The sequence below is a fragment of the Emericellopsis cladophorae genome (assembly GCF_022114955.1).
Source record: "Emericellopsis cladophorae strain MUM 19.33 chromosome Unknown NODE_24_length_302009_cov_114_244240, whole genome shotgun sequence".
Classification (NCBI taxonomy): domain Eukaryota; kingdom Fungi; phylum Ascomycota; class Sordariomycetes; order Hypocreales; family Bionectriaceae; genus Emericellopsis; species Emericellopsis cladophorae.
Genome location: NW_026250949.1, coordinates 262,532 through 283,170, shown reverse-complemented (window position 1 = coordinate 283,170; position 20,639 = coordinate 262,532). Strand labels below are relative to the sequence as shown.

The 20,639-nt window shown below is 54.1% G+C and overlaps 7 protein-coding genes across 7 annotated transcripts; 3 read left to right on the top strand and 4 right to left on the bottom strand.

Moving 5' to 3' along the window:
* Positions 1 to 72: 72 nt before the first annotated feature.
* Positions 73 to 501, bottom strand: J7T54_002582 (Electron transfer regulatory factor 1; the record flags this gene model as incomplete). The annotated part of the gene is made up of 4 exons (XM_051506744.1): positions 73 to 127; positions 181 to 193; positions 254 to 397; positions 450 to 501. The coding sequence occupies 4 exons, from the start codon at positions 499 to 501 to the stop codon at positions 73 to 75; spliced, it is 264 nt and encodes an 87-aa protein (XP_051362080.1).
* Positions 502 to 776: 275 nt separating this feature from the next.
* On the top strand, positions 777 to 1,199 carry J7T54_002581 (uncharacterized protein; the record flags this gene model as incomplete). The annotated part of the gene is made up of 1 exon (XM_051506743.1): positions 777 to 1,199. The coding sequence occupies one exon, from the start codon at positions 777 to 779 to the stop codon at positions 1,197 to 1,199; it is 423 nt and encodes a 140-aa protein (XP_051362079.1).
* A 176-nt stretch (positions 1,200 to 1,375) lies between these two features.
* Positions 1,376 to 3,619, bottom strand: J7T54_002580 (uncharacterized protein; the record flags this gene model as incomplete). Its single annotated transcript, XM_051506742.1, has 1 exon — positions 1,376 to 3,619. One exon carries the CDS (start codon positions 3,617 to 3,619, stop codon positions 1,376 to 1,378), a length of 2,244 nt encoding a protein of 747 aa, XP_051362078.1.
* A 4,405-nt stretch (positions 3,620 to 8,024) lies between these two features.
* On the top strand, positions 8,025 to 9,172 carry J7T54_002578 (putative aminoglycoside phosphotransferase protein; the record flags this gene model as incomplete). Its single annotated transcript, XM_051506741.1, has 2 exons — positions 8,025 to 8,983; positions 9,043 to 9,172. 2 exons carry the CDS (start codon positions 8,025 to 8,027, stop codon positions 9,170 to 9,172), a joined length of 1,089 nt encoding a protein of 362 aa, XP_051362077.1.
* A 2,377-nt stretch (positions 9,173 to 11,549) lies between these two features.
* Positions 11,550 to 13,224, bottom strand: J7T54_002577 (uncharacterized protein; the record flags this gene model as incomplete). Its single annotated transcript, XM_051506740.1, has 6 exons — positions 11,550 to 11,780; positions 11,831 to 12,680; positions 12,734 to 12,853; positions 12,908 to 13,038; positions 13,084 to 13,154; positions 13,203 to 13,224. 6 exons carry the CDS (start codon positions 13,222 to 13,224, stop codon positions 11,550 to 11,552), a joined length of 1,425 nt encoding a protein of 474 aa, XP_051362076.1.
* Positions 13,225 to 16,811: 3,587 nt separating this feature from the next.
* On the top strand, positions 16,812 to 18,041 carry J7T54_002576 (uncharacterized protein; the record flags this gene model as incomplete). Its single annotated transcript, XM_051506739.1, has 1 exon — positions 16,812 to 18,041. One exon carries the CDS (start codon positions 16,812 to 16,814, stop codon positions 18,039 to 18,041), a length of 1,230 nt encoding a protein of 409 aa, XP_051362075.1.
* A 1,424-nt stretch (positions 18,042 to 19,465) lies between these two features.
* J7T54_002575 (uncharacterized protein) lies at positions 19,466 to 20,537 on the bottom strand (the record flags this gene model as incomplete). The annotated part of the gene is made up of 4 exons (XM_051506738.1): positions 19,466 to 19,944; positions 20,003 to 20,170; positions 20,224 to 20,242; positions 20,289 to 20,537. 4 exons carry the CDS (start codon positions 20,535 to 20,537, stop codon positions 19,466 to 19,468), a joined length of 915 nt encoding a protein of 304 aa, XP_051362074.1.
* Positions 20,538 to 20,639: the final 102 nt, after the last annotated feature.

Sequence of the window (20,639 nt, the reverse complement as noted above, 5' to 3'; positions counted from 1 at the left end):
GGCTGTGTTTGTTTTTCCTTTACGTAAGGCTCTTCGCATTCAGTGATGTATATACGCCCGGCCTAGGCCCAGTCATGCATCCGCATCGTAACGCTTCCTCAGCGTGCGGTATCGCTTCAAGTAGTACCTGCGTAGTCAGCGAAATATGAACAGCCCTATTCCAGCCATGGGAGAGCTCACAGCATCTCGATCTCTGCGTAGTATTAGCCTATTGCCGTGTGTCATGACAGGAAAGTGGTCACGGAGAATATACCTTTCTTCACATACTCCCCTTGACTGATCCCTTTTCGAATCTTGTCTTCGTCTGTTTCGCCGGCTTTGCTCATGAACGCCTTGTGCAACCTTGGGCGGAAGTAATCATAGCCGAGAGGATACTCCCTACCGAGGTAGAGCAGTTCTACACCTACGGTGAGTTTTGGTTCAGAATGTGGAGGTAGGGGAGCACAGACCCTTGTAGAGGGCAATGACCTGATGCCGTAACGATGGAGTAGAAGGCGGCATGATCGAGGTCCATTCTTGGTTGTAGAGGATGAACGAGGGCGGGCATCATGATGGTGATGTCGAGAGCAATGCAGGGATCATGACGCCACAATACAGCCACACGAGGCTGCTTGACCTTGTCATTCAGCCACAGTTGGAGAATCACGCACACTGACTGACCACTTCCTTTGACCTGTACCATTTCGAGGTCGCTGGCACGACTACCTACCTACCTGGTGCTGTTCCGGTGGACTTCAATTGGCAGTCGGGCAGGGATCACCAGTCACGTCTCCAACATGTCGGCCATACGTCGAGCCGTGTCCTCCATCTACCGCGACCACCCATCGCTCTACAAGATCATTGGCCTGACAACGCGGTCTCCTATCCACGACGGTCCGCAGGTCAAGGCGCCGCGCAGCGAGGACGACGCGCGGACGTCCGCGCGGCACGTGTACCACGACCTGGGCGCTCTAGTCTTTCTCAAGAGGCTCGAACAGAGCCAAGTCCAGCGGATGGGCGACATACTGGCGGAGGTTGTGCGCTTGGGTGGTCCGGCTGCCATAGCGGACGGGAAGAAAGTGAAGGGGTGTCCCGGTACGCAGACACATGAGGATGCCATGGAGACGGTGTTGAAGCCGTTGTGGACATTGGAGGCGGACGTGTTGGGCGGCAACATACACGGTGTGGGAACGGGGGCGGAGGATGAAGAAAAAGTCTAGCAATATACCAAATATATAGCCTACATATATATATAAATATCAAACAGGTATCCCGACACGAAAGTGAAAAAAAGTCATCGCATGCAACCCACGCAGTATAGTTAGTTCCCCCTTTTCGTTCGTTTTCCCTTTCGCTGTATCATCTCTTCATTGCATAATAGCACACAGTTTCGCTATTATCGCTTCGTAGCCCACCAGGCGCCCGACTCGAGACACTCGCCCCAGCGGGTGTCGTAGTCGCCCCCGTTGAGGAGTGTTGTTGTCATCTTGCTCATCCACACGTCCCACTCGTCCTGGCTCTTGCCGCTCTGCTCGCGCAGCAGGGGCTCCAGCGCCTGTATCTCCTCAATGAGGGTGAGAAGCGCGGTGCGTCGCAGTGCGGCTTGGCCCGCGGTGAGGGACTTTTTCTCAATAATCTGCGGCGGCTGCTCGCGGTTGGACTTTGTGGGATACGACTTGCCGTCCTTGGTGACGATGCCGCCGACGCCCTCGCGCTCCCAACGGACTTCGCTAAAGGGGATGGCGACGCGGTGAGATCCAATGTTCTTGAGGGACTCGGCCTCGGAGAGGAGGCTGTGGTTGACGACGGTGCAGGGCTCAACCATGAGCTCGCGCGCGTCCATGGCGCGCTTGAGCCAGCCGTTGTACTCCTGCAGGTAGGCGGACTGGGGGGGCGAGAGGGGTGTGTTGGTGTTGATGACGTAGGCGCCGAGCGTCGAGGCGGCCTCCTGCTCCTCGACCTGGGTATTGGCGGCCGAGGCGCTGGGGACGTGTTTGCGCAGCATGCGGATGGAGTGGTCCGTTTCCCAGATCTCGAGGGTGCCGCCCGACTTGAGCACGCGGATGCTCTCGTCCATCAGGGTCGCCTGCTGGGACGTGGTGCACGCGAGCGCCATGTCCTTGTTGAAGACCATGTCGAACTCGCCGTCGGCAAAGGGCCACGGCTTGACGCGGAGGTCGTGCTGGACAAACGTCCACTTCATCTCTCGGTCCGGCTTGCCGCCCTCGGGCCCGTTGCTCGGGGCCACGGAAGCCACGTCCATGCCTGTGAAGTGTATGCCCCCGTGTCCCCGGCTCTTAAAGTAGCGGTGGCACATCATGCTCCAGAAGCCCGATCCGCAGCCGAGATCCAACACCTTCAAGGGCGGCTTGGCCGTCAGGGCCGGACTTGCGACGGGCGCACCGTGGACTTGGATAAGCAGCAAGGTCCGTAGAGACTGGCGATGCAGCTCTGTCAAGTCCACAGGCAGAGGGTATGGGTTTGTCTGGTCGCGCAGGTACGAGCGCCCATTCCGCTGGACAAATGGTCTCTGCGCTGGCGTCGAGTCTGGTGCGCTTGGGTCACTCGATAGGACGGTCTTGCTCGACTGGGCGGTGGCAAGGCTGGTCGAGCTCACCGACTCGGCTCGCCCAGAAGGCGGGTGGAAAACCTTGGGACCGGCTGGTGGCCGGTATGCATCCATTGTTACATCGGGGTACATGGCCACATGCTTCAGATCGCCCGCCGCGATGCTGTCCACGTGGAAGAGCGGCCTGCTGTTGGCGGTGGTGGCGGTGATGCCGCCGTGCTGTTGCGCGGCTGTTGACGCGTGTAGTTTCGACGGTAGAGACGGTACTGCTGTGGATGGAAGAGGAGGTGCCCCGCTGACACCTCCAGGACCGCTATTGCTGCTGATGCTGCTCGCCTTGTTCCTGTGCTTCTGCTTGCGCGGGGTGAAACTTGTCGAGCTCGTGCCCGATGTGACGGCGCTGAGGCTGGCGGCTGTGAGGCGGGTACGTGCGCTTACGGTCGAGGAGGAGGACGAGTTGCGGGCCGCGTCGACCGAGGGGCTGGTGGTGTCCTTGTTGCTTCTGTTGGTTGCGGCTGCGGCTGCGCTGTTGGAGCGCGCGCGCGAGAGAGGGCTGCTGGAGTGCTGCCGGCTGTCCAAGAGTCTGGAGTTATTGGTAGTCAGTGCTGATGGGTTTGCCGCGGTGGCGCTGTCACTGGCAGAGCTGGTGCTGTTGGTCTTTGTCAACCAGTAGTGGTGACCTCGGTTGCTGGAGGACGATCGCGAGGCGGAACGGATCAGGGAGCGGCGAGAGCGAGCGCGGGCATTATTGTCGGTTGTGGTGGCAGTGGTGGCAGTCGCTGCGTCGGCGCCTCGATTGCGGTCGAGCCGCTGCTGATGGTCGGTTGCTGATGGTGACGGTAATGGTGATGCTGGGGCGGTGGGTGTCAAGCCGCTGCCAGTCGTGGTGCTGCCCCCGTTGGAGTCTGTCCGCTGCGACGGGCGACGAGATTTGTTGCTGTTGCTGTTGCTGTTGCTGTTGCTGTTGTTGTTGTTGCTGTTGTTGTTGCTGCTGCTGGACGTGTTAGGCTTCCAGGTCGGCAGGGAGGGGACAACCGAGTACAAGAATTCGGACATGAAGGGCCACTCCATCCAGTCGAGTCCGTTTTGCTGGTGGGAACCTGGAACCTGGAGCCACCAGGCGACTGGCCGGGCTGGTGGTCTGGGCTTGCTTGCTTGGTGTGGGCGGTGATTCAATTCCACGGTCCACCACTGGGTTTTCAGTTCAGTCAGTCTCCTGAGTTTGCTGCTGCTGCTGCTGCTGCTGCTGCCAGGCCTTGCCTTCCAAGTTCCGCGGTCCCGCGGTCCTGAGTGGAGACGGTTCGTGCCTGGGCTTCTTCCGAGGGGCTCCGGCCTCCAGTCAGGCGGCGAGGCCCGACCTTTGGCCCTTGTGGTGGGGGTGGAGGATCCCAATAATGCCGCCGCGAAATGCCCCGCCCCCTGTAATCTTGGGGCCGCTGGCCTGTAATTGTCCCGGAGTCAGCCTGTCAGGTACTGTAGTACTGTAGTCTGCGCCTGTCGGTCTGGCACCCGACGAATGGCCCTGCACTTCTTCCGTCGATAACTCGATGCTAATCTCCTGGCGCCAATAAGTATGCAATGATAACCCGACGCGCTTTTCCTCTTCCGTTTCTTTTTCCTGTTCTAATAGTCGCTCCCGGGGTTTGCTGTTGCTGGTTCTTTGCTTGCTGTCCTGTGCTGGCTGCCCGGGACGTTCTCCCGTTTCGGGGTTTGGCTCCTGGTGACACACGGGCTCCCCGGACGCGGCGCTTGAATAGTAATACTCGGTGATTTACGCGTCTCCAGTCCCTTTTATTTTTTAAGGGACCGAAAACAAGCTCCATGTCCTTCTTATGCGGCTAGCCACCGTAGTCGCTTTTCTTGTCGCTGCTGTCGAGTATTATGACGACTGGCCTGCTCACGCTCCTTGGCCTGCAGCTCCTCGTCCAGTTGTCTCTTGGCTCTCCCTTTCGTCCTCTGCAATTGAGTCTGCACCCTCGCGAGGAACCCTGCAGTCTCAGGACGGGCCACCTTCTAGAACAGCAGATCTGACACCGCAGGAAAAATACCCCTGAATACCGCGGATCCGGATGCTTTACGACTTGACTCACTCCACTCAGTGCACTGGTCCAGTGACAGTCGTCAGTCTCCGCTCGCTGCAGCCAGGCTCGGCCAGTCGACGCTGCTGAATTGTCGATGATTCTGCGGCACTGACTCGCCAGACTCGTTTCGTGGCATGCAGCTGCACTCTTTGAGAATTACCTCACAGGGTACGTAGAGCCGTTTTTGCTGCTGGCTTTGGCAGAGCTCGCAAGGTGGCGTCGAATTGTGCGACCTGGGTGTATTGTGACAGAGTCGAATGACGAAAGTGTGTCCGTCGCACCGCACCCGTCCGTGCTGCCAATGGTGAACCTGACGCTGCCGAGTGCAACGCAGCACAGCGCAGATCCCTGGTCCACGCTGGCTTGGCGTCGAACTGCTGCTGCTGCTGCTGCTACATACCTCTGTCGTGACTCGTTGATCGTCAAAACTACCCGGCTACCAGGCAATAATCAGTCAATGCATCTGGCACAGACTGGCAGGTCCCGGGCATGTATCGCTGGGCGATGCCCCCTCGGCCAGACGAAGAGATAGATCAACAAGTTGAGATTTGACCTCTCTCCTTCTCCTCTCTCTCCTCTTCGACACGAGTCACGCATCCGCGCAATTTCAGCAACGAGGCCAAGCAGGCTTATTATCGGCCACTCAAGTGCGCAGCACACGATCCAGCAGGATTCGGTTTGGAGAAGCAACGCTCTCCTCTCGATGCGACGTGCTGTTATCGGTCCCCGTCACCTGCGCCTTTGGTCGTCCGGCGCGCGAGTCGCAATTGTCCGTCTCCTCAGACTATCGTCTTCGTCAGGAGGACTGCGAGAATAAGGATCAATGCAGAGGAGCGGGCAAACGTTGCGGCGCACTTTCCTTGGCCAGTATTTTCACGGCGGTGGATGAGGTGTGCATATCATTTCGCCCCTGCTCCAGAAACGCTGCAGGATTCGCGGGATAATATGTCTTATTATTCACTATCCTTCGGTCCCCTCTCAGCGCAACCGCCGACTTCGTCTTGGGGGCTGGATCACGTCTACCATCGCCGGTCTCGCAGAATGAGGGGAGGCGGTTTGCCGATCAATCAGGCTATTTTCAAATTCTCTCTCACACGGCAGGCCTCGTCAAGCTTAGTTTGTCCGTGCAACTAAACGAGATACTACTTCTTCTCCCCCGCATCCTAGACGGTCCGGACGCAGGCGGCGTCGGGCTAATTGCCCTTCATGGCACACACCTACAGGCTTCAGCCGGTTCGACAGAGAGCCTCACTTCATCATCTCGCAGCGGTGTGCGGTAGCCATGCTCGCTTCTTTTCGGCTAATGTGGGGGCAGGAGATTTCGAAAGAGATTGTCCATCACTGAATTCCTTAGATTTCGAAAGTCGATGTTGGGGCTGATATCAGACGCCAGCGGATAAAATCACACACCACGTCGAACTTCAGTAAGGTTAGGCTAGCAACGGGTTGCAAGATTTGACAGGACACGCAGCTACCGCACGACTATCTTGCCCTCTTTATCCAGTGAAACAGGGCATCTACCCATTATGCGGCTGCTGCTGGTTCCACGGCACTTTCAGGCGCCCTTGCGAGCTGTCGTTCTTGTCCATCACCTTGACGACGGACTGTTTCTGGTCCTTGAGTGCTCGGGGCACGATGATGGCCTCCTCACTGTCGGCGTGTGATGTGTGCATGTCGTCGAGCCGATAGCTCGGGCCCCTTGTACTGTTGGGGTCGGTTGCTACTCGAGGGGCTGACAAGCCTTTCGGTCCTGTCTCTCGAGTCGGGCCGCTGGAGCTAAAGCCAGACAAGCAGTTGATTTTCTTGATCAGGGGTCGAGTGTCGTCAAGGAAGCCGCGAAGATGCTGCGTCCAATCTCGACAATGGAGCTGTAGTTCGTCACCACATGTCTTGTCATCCAGGTTCGAGGGAACCTACTATGTAGTAGCCGCGAGGGTCTTGGGCAGAATCGAGGGTCTCGCAATGCCCTGGGACTCCGTGAAGTGCAGCACCTCGATGACATACTTCAGTCGGACAATTGTGGCAACTGAGCTCCTGTACATGAATGTCAGTATGGATGGGCCACCGGAGCTGCGCAGGCACTTCCACGCCTCCCATGGCCATAAGAGCCATGACGCCAATCTTCACTCGTCATCGCAATTGCGTCTTCCAAAGCATGTAGATTGGCAATAGCTGAAGAGTGTGTCAGTATCCCGTGTACTGAGGTCTGAGAAAACACTTACAGCGAATTTCCAGCTCACAGCGACATCGACAGCTAACAAGCTCGTTGCTACGATGCCAATGACGTTTGCAGACATGCACTCGCCAACGCCTACGCCCCAAGCAGCAGACAGTCGGCGGCACTGCAAGAAAAAGACCAGCGCGACGGATTACGAGGTGACGAGCGAGACGGGCAAGAGACGGGCGGTATAAAGCATGGAGCAACCTCTTTGAAAATGAAGATGCCGGTACTAGGTAGACTCAAGAGACCCAGCCGCCCCGTTGTCTCTGGCCGAAACCTGGGAAGCAATGTGAACAGGGTTGGATGATCACATGTATTGATTACTACATGTGATGATCCTGCATATGGATGTACGCAAAGTCTGCAAACTACAAGCACAGTACATGTAAGTTAACATACTGATCAATTAGGCAGGTACTCAGTACTTCTCGGCTTGTCAGTTTCGGTTTCTTTCTTCTATTCTTCCCAAGCGAAGGGATGCCAGCAGCCAACAAGTCACAATCAACATGCCAGCCTACCAGTCCCTTCGGAACGGACCAGGATCTGCCTTGACATGCAGCCACACGCGACATGTCCTGGTGATGGCACCAATCCTTCTGACGGTTCTTTTTATGAATATCAACAACGGTCCTATGCGCGACTTGGCGTAAGTTTGTATCTTCGTCCACAGGTTTGCCTCAGCGACAGCAACATGAAGTCAGCAAACCCAAATTCTCCAATATGAATGTCAAGCGGTCGATCTCGGCATGTCTCCATGGTACCATGCAGGAACTTGTCCACCAAAGTCAAGAACTGCAAGGGTCGTCGCTGCCTCGCCAGACCAGGGCCAATTGCGAAGCTGTCTGGTCGCGGGCCAACATTCATGTTGCCGGTCTGACAGTCTGCACTCTACAAGGCGCTGCGCTTGTGAGGTCCTGACCAGTGACGTGCCCCTGGGGTTTACAGCTGGTATCAGGGAGGACGAATATTGCGGTTCGTGTTTTAGGACCCTGTCAGAGGAGGAAGTTAACTGCTATAAGACCCCCCGGGCCCCCATGCAGTCCGACATTAGTCGAGCAAAGCGCTGGATAATTAACTGAACGTTCCAACACCGTGACTCTTTTAATAACTATTTCGTAAATCACACGGAGGTTGATACACTCTACCGACGTTCCAAATTTGTACGATAGTCAAGATGGCGATTACTACATCAAAGACCCTGCCCTCTCTGCCAGAAGAGGTTGGAGCATCATGGCTCACCAAGGTGTTGAACCTTCCAATAACCAAGGTTGAGCAAACGGACATAATCCTGGATGCATCGGCCGGAAAGGTCTACATCACGGCGAGCTACGATGACGATTCAGGCGCAGAGCAGACGCTGTACCTCTGTGTCAAGGGCGGGTTCAACCCACAGATCATGACAATGCCCGACTACGTCCAGCTCTTGAGGGTTCTCTACACGCGAGAGATCAAGTTCTTCCAGAACATTGCTCCCGAGCTGCGCAACGTCAACGTCCCCAAGGCTTACTGGGCGGGCGTCGACCCGGGCCAGTTCCAGGCGATCGTGATCCTCGAGGACTTGAGCAAGGAGCACACTTTCGGCGACTGTTCCAAGACCATGACGCTCGAGCAGGTCAAGGTCGGCGTCTCACAGCTCGCTGGTCTCCATTCCTCCAAATTCAACATCTCTTCCGGCAGTGAGGAGTACTCATGGATGACAAACGTATACGACTTTGCCATCATGCAAATGACGGAGCCGTGGGAGGTCGTGATTCTCGCCGACAACAGGCCCCCCTTCCCTGAGCAGTGGAAGGACAAGGTCAAGATGCAGGCCGTGATCAAGAAGCACTTTGCGACACGCGACCCTCGCTACCTTGGCCTCGTCCACGGTGATCCCCACGCGGGCAACACATTCCTCGACAAGAGTGGCAACCCTTCTTTCCTAGATTTCCAGACGGCACACATCAGCAGCATCTTTCACGATCTGACCTACTTCCTCATTGGTGCGCTGACGGTCGAGGATCGCCGGGCCCACGAGATGGAGGTTTTGGAGCACTATCTCAGCAAGCTGCACCGGTTTGGTGGCCCTGCGCTTTCGAAGGATGATGAGTCGGTTCAGTTTGAGTATAAGAAGAATATGCTCAGCGGCATCGGGTGAGTCGATCCCGCTTATCCGCAGAGCCTGCGTTGTCGTATGCTAATTCTCTTGACAGCTGGTGCCTGACACCTTATGAAATGCAGCGTGAGTACAAGGTCCGCGCCATGTGCGAGCGGTACGTGGCTGCGATGGTCGACCATAACACGATTGATATTATCGAGTCAGCGCCCGACGCAAAGGCATAGGTTGGTGTGTGGGACAAGATACACTGAATGAAAAAGTAAGACCTCGCGAGTGTTCTAGTGTACAAGAACGAAATGTGCTAATTAGTGACTAGTCGTACTTCGTTGGCTAGGGACGGCAGCGTGCCGTAACACTGTACCAAAGTGTGGTCCGCATTCCGATGCCCGATAGTATAGAAGAATCTTCATTTCTCCACAATGGTTGAATCATGCAATCCTCGGGGGTCTTCTTTCCCCTCGGACAAGTAGCTTCCTCTTCCTTCGTCCTCTTCTTTACTAGGCAAGGGGAGCCCTCGCACAACTTGATAACTTCATAACCTACGGCCTGTTGTTGGGGCTTGTCTCAATGCCGACTAGTAAATTGACAACCGCCACGTGAGCCAGGTAGGTCTAGGTCCCTGATTCCTTGCCACGCCACTTTGAGAGTATCTTTTTGATCTTTTCATGCTCTCTAGTGGCCTTTTACATGTCTGGCTCCGAGGAAATAAGAGACCGACACGCTGTATGCCGATCTCGAATGTATAATCGTATGCGATTGCGGTCAACCTTGGAGCTCAGACTATCCATGGAGCGAAGCCGGCGGATCTCGTTTCTAACCTTCGGTGGAATTTTGGGGTATGCCTTGTCCATCTTTCGTGACCACTCTTCATTCGATTTGTCTTTCTTGGCTTCAAAATCCTCTTCCGCTTTATCAGCAATGTCTTCGGACATGTACAGGCCAAGATATCTTCCTGGCTTCCTTTTGCTCTGTGAGCGATACTGTCGCATTGGTTTAGCGAGGATAGCGAGACGTGTTGGCGTCTGATTCAAAAACTCACACGCGCATAAACCTTCTTGTTTCTCTCCTTAGCCAGGCTGCGACACATTCGAGTTATGGAGAAGTTGCCAGAAGGCACGAAATCGCATCAACATGGCGGATAGCAGCGGTCAAACATGATCTGAGCAACCTGAAGTCAGTGAGCAAGCTGGACACTGAAAGCATAGAACCTGTCAAAGCGCAAGGCATGACTCCTCTCCATTCTTGTTTGTCCAAAGTGGCCATTTCTTTGGCTCTGAGCGTCGCTTGAAATGTACCTTGGGAAACCAGTTGCGTACTTGAGTCGAAGCAGACAAGCTGGAAGCCTTGTGGCAGATTGTATTCTGGGACCTGTTGCCCTTGGCAAATAATGTGCGCTCATTAGACGGAACATGATGCCCAGAAACGGTCAGCAAAGCCCAAGCGTTTCTTCTTGGAAGGTCTGCATCAGCCACCCTGAAATGGCTCAATTCTGAACCTAGGGAGGTGGCGACAGGTTAATTGGTTCGCGGTGTTTACGCACTGTTGAAGGAAAAGTGAGGAACCAACAAGCTGGGGCCAAACATTCTGCAGCACTGACTACGTGATACTGCAGGTGACCGGATTTCATCCCAAGACTATTTTCCCAGACCGCGTATGCTCATGATAAATTGCCTTTAATTGATCTCCTGGGTCCCCGGGGTCATCATCATCTGATCACGTTGACCTCGTCCGACCCCGGGGGCCTGCCCATATTGGCGACATTGAGCCGAGATCAGCTAGAGGCTCCGGCATATTTTGTGCTTGGGCTTTCAGAAACCTTTCAATCGTCAAAGTTCGAGGGCATATGTGAGCCACTCCTTTCTCATGCATTGATCAAAATTCATGAGACTGTTGTAGTTCAATTACATCAGACGTGGTGGTGGAAAGCGATTGACGACGTTTGCCCCGTGCATGTTGGCAATTCGAATACGGCAGCGCGCTGGAAGTCGCTTATAGCTGGGAGACCCGAATTCGCCGTTACCTTTCGTGTTGCTAATCGCAATATCCTATCTTGTTGATGAACTTCAGGGTTTGAGCTTTGGCAATCCTCGCCCATCCAAGGCCCCGGCTGGACAAAAAACAAGAATAAATGAAAGTCAAGAGTGAGCAGAATACCTTACGCTTCTTTGAAGAGGGAATTGAAACCTCCTAGGGTTCAAAATGTGTTATGAAGCACCCGGAGCTGGCTAAGGTAGTACTAAATGCGATGCATATCAAGTATGCTCAGGTGAAGTAGATGTTGCGGCAAAGGTTCAGTTCCAGGGAATACAAGACCACTGGTTTGGCGATTCCCATTCCCCTTGAAGATCTCTACCTCGGCAACTCCCGTTCATTGCAGAACTTGATTTTCTTTCCTTACTCGTCCCCATTCCAGCGCCGTCTTCGTACACCTGCTGTCTTGGTGCGATAGAGACTGCACGGATTGGTCCTCCTGGAGTCATTGTCGCATACCTTCACAGCTAGGCAAGACAAATATGGGAATTGTATCGTATCCTTCATTTCATGTCGTCAAAAGTCTATAAGTCTATCATACCCAGGTTTAGATCTTCACACAATGCTTGCTTAGTTTCCTTGCGACAAGCACACAACAGCCCACTTTCCGTACCACGCCCACTTCCTGGCCTTGTCGTTGGGGTCCTGGCCGTTGAGGGCCTTGAGCTCCTCGTCCTGGCCAGGCTTGAGGCCCACGACGACGTCGGCCTTGCATGTGCGTAGCGACAGAACGTTGACGCCAGAGCCGGGGCCGAGAGGACCAATAGCCTCGGTGAATGGTGTGGTGGTATCCCAGTGAGCCTGAGAATGTTAGTCAAATGTAGTCATAACGATATATCAGTGGCACTCACATCGCCAGTCAGCTTGCGGTAGTTCAGATCACCCTTGAAGATGACAAGCTGAGCGGGCTTGAGGTCCTCATGCAACTCAGGGGCCTCCTTGGGGAGACGCCAGAAGCTGCCGCCACGGGTCCAGTAGCGGTGAGGGCGCATGATCAGCTGACCATCGGCGTGAGCCTGCGCCCAGTGCTGGAAGACAAATTTCAGGTCATCCTCCTCGGTACCGGCCAGCGGCGCGGGAGTCTTGTCCTGCAACTTCTCTTCGTCGGACGGGGTCTCAAAGAAGGTCTTGGGGTCAGAGATGGCGTTGAGCAGGGCGCTGAAGTCGCTAGGCAGAACATCCGAGACGAACCAAGGGATGGACTTGGGACGGAGGACGATCTGGGTAGCTAGGCCAGATGCGAGAAGGAAGCCAGCGAGAATCAGATCGACGTACAGCTCAAAGCCCGCGTTGTCGAGGACAATGTCAACGCGTCGCTCAGTCTGGCCGTCCTGCTGGGCCTTCTTGAGGAGCTCGTAGGCCTGGGGGAGGTTGTTGATCAGGATGTTCTTCTCGGCGTTCTTACGCGCCTCGGAGCCCTGAAGCTTCTGGATATCCTCGTAGGTGAGGTTGGTCAGGAGGGACAGGTCAGTGGCGTTGCCCCAAAGACAGATCTCGAAGAACTCGGCAAAGAGGAGCTTCTCAGCCTCAATGTCGTGGGTGGCGTTCTTGTCAGCGGCAAGCTGGTTGACGAGCTCCCTGTAGCGGGTGGCGAGCTCGAGGACAGCCTTGCGCGAGGTACGGAAGGTGTCCATCTTCTGGCGGGCGAAGATATCGTAATCCTTCCAGTGGGTCGAGAGACTGAAGAAGGTGCTAATGCGTCTTTGGACTGTAAGTACTTGATATAATGTGAAAACATGCGAATGAGGACCTACCTGTACATGTAGCACTCGGAGAACAGCCATGGCACGTCGAGCCATGATGGGTTACCACGCTGCTCGATCTCCCTGTTGTAGGCCTCGACCTCCTCGGGGTACTCGTCGTTGACGATTGGTCTGCGGAACATGTTAGAAAGTTTCCCGGCTGCCAATGAAGTGATGTTGACCTACGTGAGCTTGCGGTCGTGCAACACCTCGTACTTGAGGGTGCCGAGCTCCTCGATGATCTTCTTGCCCTCGGCCTGAGCCTCAGGGTTCTCGAGCGTGTTCACGGTGCGGTGAACATCATCGATGGCTTGTGTCTGCGTCTGTCAGTTTGTGTTGGAGTCTTGAGACAAGCTACTCACGAGAATGACAGGCCAGCGGTTGCGAACCGAGTCGTTCGCGAACGAGTTGACGTCCGAGGTGATGGACTGAGCTGTGATTTGTTAAATTCTGCTCTGCCAAAGGATGACACAGCACGTACGTGTCTTGGTATCGTAATCCATGGTAGCGATTGACTCTCAAAATTCAAAATGAAGTTCAAAAACAGAGGGTTTGACGTTGCAACATCAGTTCCTGAAGATGATCGCCAGTAAACTTTTGGAGGGGCACCGAGGGGCAGACCGCGATAAGAGGTTGCACGTTTTGATGTATATCTATGTACTAATGCAGAATTCTGACAGGGGATAGACGCATATGCCTCATTCAGCTCCACCGCGACGTCATCCGAGAGGATCAAAAGATTGGGGCCGAAACGTCGAACCACGACTGACGTTTGGCGACTTCACGATTCATCCCCTCATACCCATAATAAATTTCTGTTTTGCGACCCCTGAAGCGCCAACGACTGCAGACGTCGCGGCTTCATGATTATGCCTCATGCGCGATTAGCGTGGGTTTGATCGAATCACAAGCGCCAGTCCACGACGTGCTTGAGTCGTTTGGCTTGGAAGGTAACATCAATACGACAGCGAAATAGACGGCGTAAGGTCACCCCGTTGCGGATATCAAAGGCGTTCCGATGAGGGTAGTTAGCTCTCCCACGCTAATTGACTGCTTACCCAGAATGTTCTCCCTTGGTTGACGTGTATCTAATCGGACTCCATGCTAAAGCTGTTGTCGAAACCACGAACTCTGCGCCCGTTGGACCACAACCCCAGAAGCAAACACACATCATAGCCAACGCAACCAAAAGCAAGAGGAGCCTCGGCAGCCTCGACAACAGCGGAAATGTACCTGCCTCGCGCCAATTACCCAAATTGCCAAAGTGCATTTGTGCGTGACAAACTGACTAGATGAGATACACGAATATACCGCCAAAGATTGCGCCACTAATCGCGAGCACTAAGCGTGTTATTTCAACATGACCCTCAGTGGGCTTGGGGGTACTTACGTGATTTGAATTGCGGCACTAGGATGGCAACAGCTCCAGCCAATATCCAAAGAAATCCCTGGGACGATGTCAGCTTTTTTTCTAGATCAGCGGCGCTCAGAACAAGACAAGGTTCATACCGGATACAATCCCATGGGATACTCTCGGTCCTAGGTGAAACCTCTGGGCCAAGGACGTGGCAATCCCATTCTGGTGGATGAAATGCACGATGAGCATGCAGTAAATCACTGCTTGCACAGTGCTAGGGAGGAGGAGAATTGCAGATGCACCTTGGCCATGCTTCGAGGAAGGATTTCCCAGACAGGCGAAGGGAGCCGCATTCCACGCTGCATCAAGATCGTGCAGACAATCACACCGAATCCACCGAGGACGAAAGTCAAAATAGCGAATGTAACGTATAATGACTTCCAAAATTGCCTAAAACCTTGGTCAGCTATGTCATTCAGCCCGTGGAAAAGAGGTCGTACTCAGGCTTCCTCATCTGTGGCATCAAGGAAGGGATCGTTGTCTGCACGAGATAGATGAAGACAAGCTTCAGAACCGCAACCAACTTGGCATCCCGACTCGTTTCCTGGTTATACCACGGGTAGACGGCCGTTGTGGTGTGTGGACCTTGCTGTTTTCCATAGTCCGGTACTTGAGCCTGTGACAGGAGAGCGGTGATTGTGATGGCAAACAACACAACGCATCCGCCCGTGAAAATCCCAAGCTGAGCCAGACGTTGCGGACTCCTCAGGGCTGTCAGGGAAGAACAAATGACAAGAAATGGAGCCAGAATGATCAAACCAGGTCGGACATTGCTGGGGAGCTCCACGCCGGCAAACTATGTCTCTGCGATGCTGATATTGACACACAAGTGCGTAGACTGTGAGACTGTTAGCGATAGAAGACTTTACTTAGTCTCGATTCATCTCTACAGCCAAGGAAGCACACTCACCAGATACAACAATACGATCATAATCGAAGCTGCCGTTCGTGCCACTCGGGCCAAGCTCGGACACATAGAAACAGCAACATCTCCCATAGAGCGGATATCAGGATGTTGCAAAAGATACTTGCACGCCCAGATCGAAGTCAGCAGACTCGAGAGGGCTGTCAGAATGAGCACCCCAAGCCCACTGGCAATGCCCCAAGTGGCAATGATGTTAGGCATCGCAGTAATACCGATGCCCAGGAGCTCTGCAACGAGTATAAAGCAAAGTGTAAGCCAGGACATCTGGTCTTTCGCCCCAGGCTCAGACTCCCTGCCCGTGCTCGTGTGCACGGTCCTGCCCAGTTCTTCCTCTGATGAGGCATCGAACGTGTTGTGGAGGGCGGCCTCACGAATCCGCGCTGCAGGTCCGAAGGAATTGATATCGACCATGTTCTCAGCGACCTTTGGCTGTTGTTGTGGCGACATTCTGCTGTTTGTGCTGGACACGAGTGAATTCGACGAGTTTATTCGGGTGGAGGGAAGAAAGAGAAGAATGCAAGGGATGACGAAGGTATAGTGACGGACGTCTAAATGGTATGGACCGAAAATTGGAAGCTGGCGTATTGTATACGGCGAGAAGAATGTTCCAGGGAAGCTTGGAACTCGGTGCTCAGGGTTAAGGAGAATACGTGCGTTATAAGGACCAATGCTGACACAACCCAAAGAACAATGTTGTATGCACTACAATTTGGTTTCAACAGCTTGAAGCTAAAACAGCCTTCCAGAGCCACGTCCGCCTCAGATAGCTCAACGCTACACCAATGGTAGTTCAGTGTACGATTTAAGAGAAGAATTAGCCGGCACTATTAATCTTCCAGAGGGCGAAGAAAGCTGACAAAATTCATTCGGGCTATAAGTGAATTGTACCCTCTCATAAAAACTGGATCGGGACATGCCTGGCCTTTTCAAGTCTTCAGGGGATGAGACACCACTGCATACTGTCCCACCTAGACTGAAGTTCGGATATTGGATCTTGAAATATAGTTGCCGCTTGTACAGCCTATGGAAAGGCTACGTTAGCCGAGGCGCCTATAGACGTGTGGCCTGCAGGATGTTGGTGAATCATGGTGCTAACCACAATTGTCCAGCCAAAACCCCCAGCAGTCGGTCTCCGAAGTTTAGAATGAATTGGCGTGCTAGTCTAAGGTACAAGGGACTGGCGCTAAACGCCAAGCCCCTTCAAAGTAGCGACGGCCTGGCTTCTTGTCTCAAGGGGCCTGGAGACCCAACGCGGATGAGGAAGCTTCAAAGCTGGCGAACGAACCAGTCTAACATAAATTTCTTTTTATCCCACGCCTTGGGCTCAATCATTGATGGGCGCGGCGCGGAAAAATGGCTGGGGGTTTCCCAATATTCACACGCCAAAGTTCAATGTTCGCCGTGAGCCCCTATTGTTGACTGTTGGAATATTGTAGCTGCGCCACGGGCGCTGGCAAATCCGCCTCACTCAGCCACATCTGCAGGGACAACAAGGCGGGTCCAAGACCTCGAACCCATCCATCCCCAGCCTCTCCCATTCACGCTGCGTGACACCTCTCGCAATGTGAAGTACACACAAAAGCAGGGCAGCGAAGCTGTCTTTGCAAGGAATCAATGATTGGTCATAGTGGTCGCGCCGAGGTTGTGAATTTGCTCCTCTCTCTCTTGACCGCCAGACTAGACCGAATCCGCAATGCGTTCACGATAGCGACAAGACTCGACAACCGACAAAGGACACGGCTGCAAGCATGCCTTTCGTAGCAAACACTCCAGAATCGCTCCTCAACCGCAATGATTCCAAAAACCCCGCATCGACATGTCGTGGACTTACTGCGTCCGGTCGACCTTGTCGAAGGCCTCTCGCTACCGCCGGCAGGACGCTACAACCACCCTCGCGCCGTCGCGACGATCCTGCAAATGAGAACCTGTACTGTTGGCAGCATCGAGAGCAAGCGAATTTCTCTGCGCACTCCAGTCCTGGACCGCGCGCCAATGCCACGCCCATTCTGGAGGAGGAGCGGCCCAGGACGAGCCTCGATACGTTGGCTGACCGCCTAGGTCTGGTGGATCTCCAGGACAAGGAAAAGAGGAAGAAGACGAAGCAGCACAAGCAAGGTGGTCCTGCCAAAAATCCAAGGATATACCGACCACCACCCAAGAAGGCCAAAGAGCCAACTCTGGAGTTTTGTTTCTGCTTCAAGATGCCTCTGGAAGAGAAGACGCCAGCACCTCGCCCGCAGCCACAGCCAGTACAACAGCACCATGCGAACTCGCAAATGTCCAGCCCCGGGCGGAGGACAAAGCAGACCCTGAATGCGTCCACGGCATCGCCAGCCAAAAGCTCACGAAAGTCAAATATCTCACAGACCGCGAGATTAAAAGACCTCATCCCGGATGACTTGGACACCATTACCGCGTCGGCCATTCTGGCCGAACTGGCCAAACCACATTCCGAAGCAGAAGAGCCTGGGTATATCTACATGTTCTGGTTGACACCAGAGGCCAAGGCAGGTGCCCGGGCTGCGCCGGTCGACGCGGCGCGGCAGATGCTCGCCCCGCCCTCACCATCACCTCGAAACCGTCGCGTCAGTGATACAGTTCTGCCCTACGCGGATACCACCCGCGGCAGTGGCAAGAAGACCATGGTTCTCAAAATTGGGCGCGCAGCGAACGTTCAGCGCCGGATGAACCAATGGCAGAGGCAATGTGGTAGGGAGGTCGAGGTACTTCGGTACTATCCTTACGCATCGTCCACCGCGCCGCTCGATGCGCCACCCCGCACTACGCCGCATGTCAAGAAGGTTGAGCGACTGGTTCACATTGAGTTGGCAGGGCGCGGTCTTAAAGCAGACGCTGGGGCGTGCGACGCCTGTGGCCGAGAGCATCGAGAGTGGTTCGAGGTCGACGCTTCGAGAAAAGGGGTTCGAGATGTGGACGAGATAATAAGACGGTGGGTGGAGTGGGACGAGGGACGGTGACTTGGACCATCGCCTGTCTGTGGTCAGATCAGAAGTCAGCCAGCATAAACACGATGAAGACCATGATCAACGGGAATATTTTCTGGTTACAGTTGCGCAACGTGGCATAGGATGGAGCATATTTGCACATCAATCACACCAACCGGATAAAGACACTGCTTGGCCTCAGTTAGCATGTGATTCTGCACCCATTTGTCGCGAAGCTAGACGGCCCTTGCAGGTTAACTGTGTGTCTTCTCACGTGCACTGTTTCTGTCAGAGGGTTTAGCCTCAAAAAACCTGAAACGTCAAACATTTGTTTGTTTCTCGATCGTGGCAAGGGGCATCGTGTTTCAGCCTTCCAGGCCGACCCTGGGAGCTTTGTGTGGCGAGTACTCTGCTGATGTCGTTACGTACCGACGGTACTTGCCTAGGAGCTGACTGGACTGCCTGAAGTGCTCTCCGTCCAGAACAGTAGCCCGAGGCGGCTGTTTCAGAGTTTCTGTCCAATGCCTGGTGTGTATGGATGTAAGCTTGAGTACCGTCTGTTGACGGAGGCGTGGATTGTCGGAGGCGTGGATTGTACGTATTCGCCGAGGTCCGTAAATGTTACCCTATGCCAGATAGCCAACATATCATGCCCAGGTATCATTCCACAGAAGTAGTCAGTGGAAATGGTCACATTTGACTATTGTAAAGCTCTTAATTTTGCTTGTCATGATGTACCGTCTGCTTCATGCCTGTGTGGTTGTTAACATTTTCCCATACAAATTTCAAGTGGCATCAGGACATTTGCTCAACTTCTACCAACGTCAATTCAGTTGATGACGTGGCGAAGGACACAACGTTAAGAAAGAAATTTAAGTGACCTATTAGCTCTCAGAGTACATCTAGTCATGTCAGAAAGTTACATGTCCGCCTACGCCACCAGAAACAAAATGACAGTTGCAACGTGTTCTGTTTAAACGTTGTTGATCAAATGTATTAGAGAGGGATTCATTGCTGCCGCCACGGAGAATGTAGGCAATCGACGGAAAGGTAGAGTTGTGGGTAAATGGTTTGAGATTTGTGAAGCTCCTTTAGAATTACTGTGAAGAAGGCTTTGAGGAGTAGAGGTCTACACGACTGCTGATGATTTCGGCGCTTGGCCCACCGGATGTGGGGTTGCACCTTGCACAACGGGGCCACCATCCTTTTGTTATCACGGCTTCCGCGCTTGCCGACTACGACCGATGATCTTGGACTTCTTGTAGAGATATATGTGCTGCAGATCAAGGCGATGAGCTATGAGGCTTGAGCGCAGCTTGGAAAATACCCTTCATCGTTGCGCACAACGGCTGACTCCAGTAGTGTAGGTCCAACGAACCCCTCGAGGAAGCTATAAATGTCAGGTTATCAGATTTGACTTGCGGAGAGACGTCAGGTACACGGCAAAAGGGACAACTTCATTGCTTCGATGGTGATTCCACGGGGCTGCTGCCCTTGGATTCGCCAGCCCTACTCTGATCCTGCTTGCCCGCGCCCTCTGGGCCGTCCTTATCAGTTCTCTTGGTGAATATCTCGTCGATAACACCGAGCTCGAGCGCTTCCTCGGTGGACAGATACTTGTCCCGCTCCATCAGATCGTTGATTTCCTCTAGGGAGTACCGTTCGAAACCCTTAGCGGTGTTAAGATGGTGTCGCATGATGCGATTCGATTGCTCGCGGATACGTTGGATCTGATTTGCGTAGATGAGGATGTCAGAAGCCTGACCGTGGGTGCCACCCAGTGGTTGATGGATCATGATGCTGCTGTGCGGGAGGGCGCAGCGCTTGCCAGGCTCCCCGCCGGCAAGAAGGATAGCCGCCATCGATGCAGCGCCGCCCACGCAAACTGTCGACACTGGTGATTTGATATATGACATAGTATCGTAGATGGCCATGCCTGTGAACAGTTAGCCAACGACCCCCGCGACGCATAGAGTGCCGACACATTGACATACCAGAGGTAACAGATCCTCCTGGCGAATTGATATACATGGTGATCGGTTTGTCGGGGGTGTCAGACTCTAGCCAGAGCAGCTGCGAGACGACAGATGCCGACATATAGTCGTTGATCTCGCCATTGACGCAGATGATGCGCTCTTGTAGTAATTTCGAGAATATGTCCCCTGTGATTCGCCAGTCAGTCGGTCCACATACCCGAGCGTGCAAGTCGTCGTACATGTTCTTCGTCCTTGCGCCTGCAATCGTCAGTGGCTGTCTTCGCAAATCGAACGCGCTACCGACCGTTGTCTCTTCGATATATGGCATGGGGATGTTCATGGCAGGTGCTGCGCTGGCGGAGCCCCCAGAGGTAAAATGTCCAAAGCAGCGGGCATACCTAGGCGGCGCCGTCCGCCTAAGCGGGGCGAGTAACGATGGGCGTAGCCGCATGTTGAAGCTCATGGGGATGGTAGGACGTTGCAGAGCTGCTCCAATGGCCGACGTTTGGAGAAGGTCGGGCCGCCGCGTCGTGACGTGACTCAGGACCCGCATTTAATTACTGGTGGAGCACGCACAGCAGAAGTTCCATCTTGAGGAAAGTTGAAAGAAGCCCATTATCACCTCTTGTACAACATCGAAGCTACCAACGCGTAG